This window comes from Streptopelia decaocto (assembly GCF_964273445.1).
Source record: "Streptopelia decaocto genome assembly, chromosome: 29".
Lineage (NCBI taxonomy): Eukaryota > Metazoa > Chordata > Aves > Columbiformes > Columbidae > Streptopelia > Streptopelia decaocto.
Genome location: NC_138684.1, coordinates 441,559 through 452,523, shown reverse-complemented (window position 1 = coordinate 452,523; position 10,965 = coordinate 441,559). Strand labels below are relative to the sequence as shown.

The following is a 10,965-nucleotide window of genomic DNA, read 5'->3' as shown; positions in this document are numbered from 1 at the left end:
CAAGTCTAAGCCTGACCCAAAGCCAAGTCTAAGCCCAGCCCAAGCCAAGTCTAAGCCCAGCCCAAGCCAAGTCTAAGCCCAGCCCAAGCCAAGTCTAAGCCCAGCCCAAGCCAAGTCTAAGCCCGACCCAAAGCCAAGTCTAAGCCCAGCCCAAGCCAAGTCTAAGCCCAGCCCAAGCCAAGTCTAAGCCCAGCCCAAAGGCAAGTCTAAGTCCAGCCCAAGCCAAGTCTAAGCCTGACCCAAAGCCAAGTCTAAGCCCAGCCCAAGCCAAGTCTAAGCCCGACCCAAAGCCAAGTCTAAGCCCGATCCAAAGCCAAGTCTAAACCCAGCCCAAAGCCAAGGCCAAGCGGCCCCTCACCAGCCTGGCGGCAGGAGAAGGCGAAGACGATGATGTCGTCGAAGGCGCCGGTGTAGTGGGGGTGGGGCGGGTAGAAGGCCAGCGCCCGCGTGGCCTCGCGCCGCAGGTCCAGCAGGAAGGTGGAGTGCACCATGGGCACCGCGAAGCAGCCGCGCCGCTCGCGCCGCCGCAGCGGCAGGTACGCCGGCGTGCGCCGGTAATAGCCCTGGGACATGGGACCACACACGGGGACGTGGAGAACGTGGCACCCAAGGGACACAGCGACCAGAGGACGTGGCACCCGGGGACATGGAGAACATGGCACCCAAGGGACACAGCACCCAGGGGACCCAACACCCAAGGAACATGGACCCAGCACCCAGGAGACCTGGCACCCAAGGGACATGGACCCGGCACCCAAAGGACCCGGCACCCAAGGGACCCAGCACCCAAGGGATCCAGCACCCAAGGGACCCAAGCAGCCAGGGGACGTGGACACTGCACCTAAGGGACCTGGCACACAAGGGACATGGACCCAGCACCCAAGGGACCCGGCACCCAAGGAACATGGAGTCAGCACCCAGGGGACATGGAGTCAGCACCCAGGGGATCCAGGACCCAAGGGATCTGGCACCCAGGGGACATGGAGTCAGCACCCAAGGAACCCAGCACCCAAGGGACCCGGCACCCAGGGAACATGGAGTCAGCACCCAGGGGACCCAGCACCCAAGGGACCCGGCACCCAGGGGATATGGATCCAGCACCCAGGGACATGGACCCAGCACCCAGGGGACCCAGCACCCAGCAGACATGGACCCAGCACCCAAGGGACCCAGCACCCCGGGCGCCATCCCCACCTGCGCCGTCATCCCGCACCAGAAGTTGGAGTAGGCGGCGCGCGAGTCCAGCATGGGCGCCACCACCGTCCTGTTCTCGGCCATCAGCAGCGCCAGCGTGTCGGGGTTGGTCAGCACGTTGTCGGCGTCCAGGAACTGCCCCGCGTCACCGTCACCGTCACCGTCACCGCGGGGCCGCCTGTCCCCCCCCAGCCCCCCGACCCCCCTCACCAGCAGGTAATCGGCCCAGATGGCGCGGGCCGACTCCAGCGCCGCCTGCCGCAGCTTCATCACGTGCTCGTAGCGGGACGGGGACCAGTGCTTGGGACCCTCCTCATCGGGGTACGACCTGGGGGGCGCGGCACCCAGGACCCTCAGCTGCACCCCCAAACCTTCCCAAACCCCCCGCTGCCCTCCTGACCCCCCAAAGCCCTCAGGACCCTCAGCTGCACCCCCAAACCTTCCCAAACCCCCCGCTGCCCTCCTGACCCCCCAAAGCCCTCAGGACCCTCAGCTGCACCCCCAAACCTTCCCAAACCCCCCGCTGCCCTCCTGACCCCCCAAAGCCCTCAGGACCCTGAGCTGCACCCCCAAACCTTCCCAAACCCCCCGCTGCCCTCCTGACCCCCCAAAGCCCTCAGGACCCTGAGCTGCACCCCCAAACCTTCCCAAACCCCCCAGTGCCCTCCTGACCCCCCAAAGCCCTCAGGACCCTGAGCTGCACCCCCAAACCTTCCCAAACCCCCCAGTGCCCTCCTGACCCCCCAAAGCCCTCAGGACCCTGAGCTGCACCCCCCAAATCCCTCAGCTGCCCCCCCAAAACCACCCACAGTCCTCAGGACCCTGAACTGCCCCCCCAAGCCCCTCATTGCTGTCCTGACCCCCCAAAACCCCCCACTGCCCTCAGGACCCTGAGCTGCACCCCCAAACCTGCCCAAACCCCCCAATGCCCTCCTGTCCCCCCAAAGCCCTCAGGACCCTGAGCTGCACCCCCAAACATCCCCAAACCCCCCCCGGCCCTCCTGACCCCCCAAAACCACCCACTGCTCTCAGGACCCTGAGCTGCACCCCCAAACCCCCCAATGCCTCCTGAAACTTGGATACCCACAATGACCCCCCCACCAAAACTGGGCATCCACAGGGACCCCCCCCAAACTTGGGGACCTGTTGTCCTCCCCACATTGTCCCCTCTCCCGGTCCGCCCCCCGGCTCTGGTGCCAACCCCATTGTCCCCTCTCATGGTGTCTCCCCCCACATTGTCCCCTCTCCTGGTCCCCCCCCCCAACTCTGGTGCCAACCCGTTGTCCCCTCTCATGGTGTCTCCCTTGTCCCCTCCTGTCCCCCGCCCAGTGCCAACCCCATTGTCCCCTCTCATGGTGTCTCCCTTGTCCCCTCATGTCGCCCCCCCGATGCCAACCCCATTGTCCCCTCTCATGGTGTCTCCCCCCCCCGCCGGCTCTGGTGCCACCTCGTTGTCCCCTCTCCTGGTGTCCCCATGGTGCCAACCTCACTGTCCCCTCTCCCATTGTCCCTGCCATGGTGCCAACCCCATTGTCCCCTCTCATGGTGTCTCCCTTGTCCCCTCGTGTCCCCCCCCCAGTGCCAACCCATTGTCCCCTCTCATGGTGTCTCCCTTGTCCCCTCGTGTCCCCCCCCCAGTGCCAACCCCATTGTCCCCTCTCATGGTGTCTCCCTTGTCCCCTCGTGTCCCCCCCCCGGTGCCAACCCCATTGTCCCCTCTCATGGTGTCTCCCTTGTCCCCTCGTGTCCCCCCCCCAGTGCCAACCCCATTGTCCCCTCTCATGGTGTCTCTCTTGTCCCCTCGTGTCCCCCCCCAGTGCCAACCCCATTGTCCCCTCTCATGGTGTCTCCCTTGTCCCCTCGTGTCCCCCCCCCAGTGCCAACCCCATTGTCCCCTCTCATGGTGTCTCCCTTGTCCCCTCGTGTCCCCCCCGATGCCAACCCCATTGTCCCCTCTCATGGTGTCTCCCCCCCGCCGGCTCTGGTGCCACCTCATTGTCCCCTCTCCTGGTGTCCCCCCGCTCTGCTGCCAACCCCACTGTCCCCTCTCCCATTGTCCCTGCCATGGTGCCAACCCCACTGTCCCCTCTCTGGTGTCTCCCCCGTTGTCCCCTCTCCCGGTGCCACCCCCGCGTTGTCCCCCCGCCGCGTTGTCCCCCCCGGTGTCCCCGCTCACCGCGGCTCCTCCTGCGGCCGCCACTCCACGCGGTGGTAGAGGCCGCGCACCCGGCCCAGCCACTCGCGCAGCATCGCCGTCGTGTTGTCCACGCTGTGATCCGTGGCCACCCTGCGGGACACCCCTGTGTCACCCCTGTCCCCGCGTCACCCCCTGGGTGTCCCCATCCCCCCCCCAGAGTGCCGGACACTCCCCGGGGTCCCCACGGGAACCGAACCCGCCGGCCCCGGGTCCCCCCCTCAGTGTCCCCCCCGTTGTCACTGTCCCCACTGTCCCGGTGTCCCCCCCTTGCTGTCCTCCCCGTTCCCTCGCTGTCACTGTCCCCACTGTCCCAGTGTCCCCCCCCCTCGGTGTCCTCCCCGTTCCCCCGCTGTCACTGTCCCCACTGTCCCGGTGTCCCCCCCTTGCTGTCCTCCCCGTTCCCCCGATGTCACTGTCCCCACTGTCCCAGTGTCCCCCCCCCGGTGTCCTCCCCGTTGTCACTGTCCCCACTGTCCCGGTGTCCCCCCCCCGGTGTCCTCCCCGTTCCCCCGATGTCACTGTCCCCACTGTCCCGGTGTCCCCCCCTTGCTGTCCTCCCCGTTCCCCCGCTGTCACTGTCCCCACTGTCCCCACTGTCCCCCCCCCCGGTGTCCTCCCCGTTCCCCCGATGTCACTGTCCCCACTGTCCCGGTGTCCCCCCCTTGCTGTCCTCCCCGTTCCCCCACTGTCACTGTCCCGGTGTCCCCCCCCCCCGGTGTCCTCCCCGTTCCCCCGATGTCACTGTCCCCACTGTCCCGGTGTCCCCCCCCCGGTGTCCTCCCCGTTCCCCCGATGTCACTGTCCCCACTGTCCCGGTGTCCCCCCCTCGGTGTCCTCCCCGTTCCCCCGCTGTCACTGTCCCCACTGTCCCGGTGTCCCCCCCTTGCTGTCCTCCCCGTTCCCCCGCTGTCACTGTCCCGGTGTCCCCCCCCCGGTGTCCTCCCCGTTCCCCCGCTGTCACTGTCCCCACTGTCCCGGTGTCCCCCCCCCAGTGTCCTCCCCGTTCCCCCGCTGTCACTGTCCCCACTGTCCCGGTGTCCCCCCCTCGGTGTCCTCCCCGTTCCCCCGATGTCACTGTCCCCACTGTCCCAGTGTCCCCCCCCCGGTGTCCTCCCCATTCCCCCGATGTCACTGTCCCCACTGTCCTGGTGTCCCCCCCCCCCGGTGTCCTCCCCGTTCCCCCGCTGTCACTGTCCCCGCTGTCCCGGTGTCCCCCCCCCGGTGTCCTCCCCGTTCCCCCGCTGTCACTGTCCCCACTGTCCCAGTGTCCCCCCCCCCGGTGTCCTCCCCGTTCCCCCGCTGTCACTGTCCCGGTGTCCCCCCCCCGGTGTCCTCCCCGTTCCCCCGCTGTCACTGTCCCCACTGTCCCGGTGTCCCCCCCCCGGTGTCCTCCCCGTTCCCCCGCTGTCACTGTCCCCACTGTCCCGGTGTCCCCCCCCTCAGTGTCCTCCCCGTTCCCCCGATGTCACTGTCCCCACTGTCCCGGTGTCCCCCCCCTCAGTGTCCTCCCCATTCCCCCGCTGTCACTGTCCCCACTGTCCCGGTGTCCCCCCCCCCGGTGTCCTCCCCGTTCCCCCGATGTCACTGTCCTGGTGTCCCCCCCTCGGTGTCCTCCCCGTTCCCCCGCTGTCACTGTCCCCACTGTCCCGGTGTCCCCCCCCTCAGTGTCCTCCCCATTCCCCCGCTGTCACTGTCCCCACTGTCCCGGTGTCCCCCCCCCCGGTGTCCTCCCCGTTCCCCCGATGTCACTGTCCTGGTGTCCCCCCCTCGGTGTCCTCCCCGTTCCCCCGATGTCACTGTCCCCACTGTCCCGGTGTCCCCCCGCCCCGACTAAAGCGCCATCCGCTCCTTTGGGTGCCTGCGGGGACACTGGAGTCCTCAGCGCGGGTCCCCCCCGTCCTGGGGTCCCCCCTTGTCCCATGTCCCCCCTTGTCCCCCCTTGTCCCGGTGTCCCCCCTTGTCCCCGTGTCCCCCCTTGTCCCCCCCTGTCCCCCACCACAGCACCATCCGCTCCTTCGGGTACCTGCAGGAACAGCGGACCCCTCAGTGTCCCGGTGTCCCCCCCTTACCCCGTGTCCCCTCCTTGTCCCGGTGTCATCCCCCTTGTCCCAGTGTCCCCCCCATCCCGTCCCCCCACCACAGCGCCGTTCGCTCCTTCGGGTGCCGTGGGGACACCCGCCCACTCAGCCTCGGGCCCTCCCGGTGTCCCCCCACCTTGTCCCCGTGTCCCCCCCTTATCCCGGTGTCCCCCCCCTCATCCCGGTGTCCCCCCCCTTGTCCCAGTGTCCCCCTCTTGCCCCGTGTCCCCCCCTTGCCCCGTGTCCCCCCCTTGCCCCGTGTCCCCCCCTTGTCCCCGTGTCCCCCCCCCATGCCCCGTGTCCCGCCCCCCCCACCACAGCGCCGTCCGCTCCTTCGGGTGCCGCAGCCGCTCCAGCGCCCCCAGCGCCACCGGCAGCGCGTGCGCCGCGTTCCGCGCCAGCAGCGCGATCGCCACCCGCGGCGGCCGCAGCGGCGACTCGGGGCTCCAGCGCTCCTCGGGGAAATACCCGCCGACCGGCAGCGGCCCCGGGGCTGGACCCGGAACCGGCCCCGGCCCCGGCCCCGCCGCCAGCGCCAGCAGCAGCAGCGGCCACGGCCGCGCCGCCGCCATGCTGCGCCCTGGGACACGCCCCTGGACACGCCCCCCCCCAGCCGGCCACGCCCACAACGTGATCACGCCCCCGCCCCGCGGCAGAGCCCGCTATGGGCAGAGCGCGCGCTGGCCACGCCCCTCGCTAGGGGCGGGCAATACGATGGGCACGCCCCCCCCACGTTGTGGCCACGCCCCTTCCTCTGCTTCCATCGCCCCCGCCCTGTCGCCAAATTTCTTGTCCCCTGCTCCATCGTGGCTCCTCTATGTCCCCCAATCTGTGTCCCCAAATCTCTGTCCCCCGCCCCATCCTGGCCCTTCTGTGTCCCCCAGTCTGTGTCCCCAAATCTCTGGCCCCTCCCTGTCCCCAAATCTCTGTCCCCCACCCCATCCTGGCCCTTCTGTGTCCCCCAATCTGTGTCCCCAAATCTCTGGCCCCTGCCCCATCTCCCTCCCCCGTCTCCCCTCCCCCCCATCTCATTTCACAGCCAGAAGGACAAACAACAACCAAAAAAGACCCAAAATCCACCCATTTACTGTGTGTGTCCCCCCCCCCACTTTAGCGTCACAGCGACCGGGACGAACCGTTTGTCACCGTGGAACCGCCACGCGGGAACTCACGCTCGGCGAAGCCCCGTTTGGTCCAGAACCGGGAAAACACGAGCGTTTCAAGCCACGGGGTGACCGTCACCATCACCGTCACCATCATCACCGTCACCGTCCCCGTCGTGTTTCTCCACCGGCACCGTCAGCGCCGCGGCCGCCGCCGCGTCCAGGAACCAGCGGAGCTGCCCCGAGCGCGGCCGCACCAGCGCGGCCGGGAGGGGCTCGTCCTGCTCCGGCGCCCCCTCCAGGACACGCTGCGGGGACAGGGGACGGTGACAGGGACCCCCCGCATCCCCCCAACACCCGGCGGGGGCTGTAGAACCAACAGCTCCAGGTACGAACCTTCAGGACGTCGGCTTTGCCGGCCCCCGTGGCCACGAAGACCACGGCGCGCGCCGCGTTCAGCACCGGCAGCGTCAGCGTCACCCGCGCCGCCGGCGGCTTCGGCGAGTCGGTAATAGCGGCGACAATTTTCTGCGTCTCCTGGAACAGCGGAAACGCCAAAAAAACGGCGTTTGTTGGGGTTTTGTGGGGGTTGGTTGTTAACACGCGGCACCCGGAGCCGGTTGGGGGTCCGGGGGGGGTCGTGCTCACCCGCAGCAGCCGGTGCCCCGGGAACAGGGAGCCCGTGTGGCCGTCCGGCCCCACGCCCAGCAGCACCAGGTCGAAAACCGGCACGGCCTGGCCCGGGAACGCCTGCGGGAGAGAGGGGACGGGACATGGAACCCAGGGGAGAAATGGGACATGGAACCGGGGGGATGGGACACGGAACCGGGGGAATGGGACACGGAACCGGGGGGAATGGGACACGGAACCGGGGGAGAAATGGGACACGGAACCGGGGGAGAAATGGGACACGGAACCGGGGGAGAAATGGGACGTGGAACCCAGGGGAGAAATGGGACACGGAACCGGGGGAATGGGACACGGAACCGGGGGAATGGGACACGGAACCGGGGGGAATGGGACATGGAACCGGGGGGATGGGACACGGAACCGGGGGGATGGGACACGGAACCGGGGGGAATGGGACGTGGAACCGGGGGGATGGGACACGGAACCCAGGGGGAATGGGACATGGAACCGGGGGAAAATGGGACGTGGAACCGGGGGAATGGGACACGGAACCCAGGGGGAATGGGACATGGAACCGGGGGGAATGGGACATGGAACCGGGGGGAATGGGACGTGGAACCGGGGGGATGGGACACGGAACCCAGGGGGAATGGGACATGGAACCGGGGGGAATGGGACGTGGAACCGGGGGAATGGGACACGGAACCGGGGGGAATGGGACACGGAACCGGGGGGAATGGGACACGGAACCGGGGGGACGGGACATGGAACCCAGGGGAGAAATGGGACATGGAACCGGGGGGATGGGACACGGAACCGGGGGAAAATGGGACGTGGAACCGGGGGGATGGGACACGGAACCGGGGGGATGGGACACAGAACCGGGGGAAAATGGGACACGGAACCGGGGGGATGGGACACGGAACCGGGGGGATGGGACACGGAACCGGGGGGAATGGGACACGGAACCGGGGGAATGGGACACGGAACCGGGGGGATGGGACATGGAACCCAGGGGGAATGGGACACGGAACCGGGGGAAAATGGGACGTGGAACCGGGGGAATGGGACACGGAACCGGGGGGACGGGACATGGAACCGGGGGGAAATGGGACATGGAACCGGGGGAATGGGACACGGAACCGGGGGAATGGGACACGGAACTGGGGGAATGGGACATGGAACTGGGGGGAATGGGACATGGAACCGGGGGAAAATGGGACACGGAACCGGGGAATGGGACGTGGAACCGGGGGGAATGGGACACGGAACCGGGGGAAAATGGGACACGGAACCGGGGGGAATGGGACATGGAACTGGGGGGAATCGGACACGGAACCGGGGGGAATGGGACATGGAACTGGGGGGAATCGGACACGGAACTGGGGAAAATGGGACACAGAGCCAGGGAATGGGACGTGGAAGCGGGGGAATGGGACGTGGAAGCGGGGGAATGGGACACGGAACCGGGGCAATGGGACGTGGAACCGGGGAATGGGATGTGGAACTGTGGGGGAAATGGGACACGGAACCGGGGGGAATGGGACACGGAACCGAGGGCAATGGGGCACGGGACTGGGGAGTAGGACATGGAACCGGGGGGAATGGGACATGGAGCCGGGGGAATGGGACATGGAGCCGGGGGGAATGGGACATGGAGCCGGGGGAATGGGACATGGAGCCGGGGGGAATGGGACACGGAACTGGGGGGAATGGGACACGGAACCGGGGGGAATGGGACACGGAACCGGGGGGACGGGACATGGAACCCAGGGGAGAAATGGGACACGGAACCGGGGGAATGGGACACGGAACCGGGGGAATGGGACATGGAACCGGGGGGAATGGGACACGGAACCGGGGGAAAATGGGACGTGGAACCAGGGGAATGGGACACGGAACCAGGGGGATGGGACGTGTAACCAGGGGAATGGGACACGGAACCCAGGGGGGAATGGGACACGGAACCCAGGGGAGAAATGGGACACGGAACTGGGGGGAATGGGACACGGAACCGGGGGGAATGGGACACGGAACCGGGGGGATGGGACACGGAACCGGGGGGAATGGGACACGGAACCGGGGGGAATGGGACATGGAACTGGGGGGAATGGGACATGGAACTGGGGGAAAATGGGACACGGAACCGGGGGAAAATGGGACACGGAACCGGGGAATGGGACGTGGAAGCGGGGGAATGGGACACGGAACCGGGGGAATGGGATGTGGAACTGTGGGGGAAATGGGACACGGAACCGGGGGGAACGGGACACGGGACTGGGGAGCGGGACATGGAACGGGGGGGGAAACGGGATGTGGAACCAGGGAATGGGACACGGAACGGGGGAACGGGACACGGAACCAGGAGAGCAAATGAGACATGGAACCGGGGGAACGGGACACGGAACCGGGAGAAAAATGGGACAAAGAACCGGGGGGGAGAACGGGACATGGAAGTGGAGGAGAAACAGGACACAGAGCTGGGGGTGGGAAATGGGACCGGGGGGAGAACGGGACATGGAACCAGAGAATGGGACACGGAACCGGGGAACGGGACACGGAACCGAGCGGGGAAATGGGACATGGGACTGGGGGGGTAACGGGACACGGAACTGGGAAACAGGACACGGAGCCGGGGGGGAGAACGGGAAACGGAACCGGGGGAGAGAACGGGAAACGGAACCGGGGGGGTGAGTAATAGGACATGGAACCAGGGAAACGGGACACGGCACCGGGGGGGAAACGGGACACGGAACCGGGGGGGGGGAAACGGGACACGGAACCGGGGGGGTGAGTAATAGGACATGGAACCAGGGAAACGGGACACGGCACCGGGGGGGAAACGGGACACGGCACCGGGGGGGAAACGGGACACGGAACCGGGGGGGGGGAAACGGGACACGGAACCGGGGGGGGGAAACGGGACACGGAACCGGGGGGAGGAAACGGGACACGGAACCGGGGGGAGGAAACGGGACACGGAACCGGGGGGGTGAGTAATAGGACACAGAACCAGGGAACGGGACATGGAACCAGGACACGGCACCAGGGGAGCGGGACATGGAGCGGGCGCTGGAGCCGGGGGGGCGCTGAGCGGGCGGTACCTGCCGCAGCTGCTCCGCGTACTCAGCGGCGGCGGCGTCGGGTCCCAGCCCGGGGGTGACGCTCAGGACGCGCGGCGCCGGGCCCGGCAGCCGCGGCAGCAGCTGCGCCTGCGGGGAGCGGCCGGTGAGCGGCCCCGGGGCGGCGGCACCGGGCGGGGGGGGGGGGAGCCCGGGTTGGGGGGGGTCCCGGGGTGGGGGGGGGTCCCGGGGGGGGGGGGCCCCGCTCACCTGGTACGCCCCGCACGTGCTCTCCGGGTGCTCGAGCGGCACGAGGCGCTCGTCGCAAAACGCCACGAGCCAGCGCGCGGGGGCGGCGGCGGGAGCGGCGGCGGAAACGGCGGCGGGAAGATCCCGGGACAACAGCCCCACCAGGCTCCCGCCCGACAGCGCCACCGAGAAGCGCCCGCCCGCCGCCGCCGCCGCCGCCCGCTCGGCCACCAGCCGCGCCAGCGCCCGGCCCAGCGCCCGCGGCGACGGGAACACCGAGACGCGGTCCGCCATCGCACCGGCGCGGCGCCGGAAGCGCCGCTCTGCCCGCGCCGGAAGTAGCGCCTCTCCCCCTGACGCCGTTGCCTAGCAACGCGCGGCCTACTCCTCCCCCGCAATCCCCGGCCTCGCGTAAAAACCCCGGCGGACAAAGGGAGACGGAGGCCGGCTGA

At 68.5% G+C, this 10,965-nt stretch overlaps 2 protein-coding genes across 2 annotated transcripts; both read right to left on the bottom strand.

Annotated features, from left to right (window-relative positions):
• Positions 1-281: 281 nt before the first annotated feature.
• On the bottom strand, positions 282-6,065 carry COLGALT1 (collagen beta(1-O)galactosyltransferase 1). The gene is made up of 5 exons (XM_082073972.1): positions 5,785-6,065; positions 3,371-3,481; positions 1,405-1,522; positions 1,195-1,329; positions 282-563 (listed from the first exon to the last, which is right to left on the bottom strand). The coding sequence occupies exons 1-5, from the start codon at positions 6,039-6,041 to the stop codon at positions 297-299; spliced, it is 888 nt and encodes a 295-aa protein (XP_081930098.1). The 5' UTR covers positions 6,042-6,065; the 3' UTR covers positions 282-296.
• A 492-nt stretch (positions 6,066-6,557) lies between these two features.
• On the bottom strand, positions 6,558-10,961 carry PGLS (6-phosphogluconolactonase). Its single transcript, XM_082073973.1, has 5 exons — positions 10,535-10,961; positions 10,307-10,414; positions 7,221-7,322; positions 6,969-7,109; positions 6,558-6,880 (listed from the first exon to the last, which is right to left on the bottom strand). Exons 1-5 carry the CDS (start codon positions 10,805-10,807, stop codon positions 6,689-6,691), a joined length of 816 nt encoding a protein of 271 aa, XP_081930099.1. The 5' UTR covers positions 10,808-10,961; the 3' UTR covers positions 6,558-6,688.
• Positions 10,962-10,965: the final 4 nt, after the last annotated feature.

What these genes read in the sequence shown, in the direction of transcription:
- COLGALT1 (XM_082073972.1), bottom strand. Translation starts at nt 6,041, where the DNA reads ATGGCGGCGGCGCGGCCGTGGCCGCTGCTGCTGCTGGCGCTGGCGGCG. An exon ending in AAGGAGCGGACGGCGCTGTG is followed by an intron (nt 3,482 to 5,784) that starts GTGGGGGGGGCG and finishes GGTGTCCCGCAG; the next exon opens with GGTGGCCACGGATCACAGCG. An exon ending in GGTGCGGGATGACGGCGCAG is followed by an intron (nt 564 to 1,194) that starts GTGGGGATGGCG and finishes CCCATGTCCCAG; the next exon opens with GGCTATTACCGGCGCACGCC.
- PGLS (XM_082073973.1), bottom strand. Translation starts at nt 10,807, where the DNA reads ATGGCGGACCGCGTCTCGGTGTTCCCGTCGCCGCGGGCGCTGGGCCGG. An exon ending in GCACGTGCGGGGCGTACCAG is followed by an intron (nt 10,415 to 10,534) that starts GTGAGCGGGGCC and finishes CGCTCCCCGCAG; the next exon opens with GCGCAGCTGCTGCCGCGGCT. An exon ending in CGGGGCACCGGCTGCTGCGG is followed by an intron (nt 7,110 to 7,220) that starts GTGAGCACGACC and finishes CCGCTGTTCCAG; the next exon opens with GAGACGCAGAAAATTGTCGC.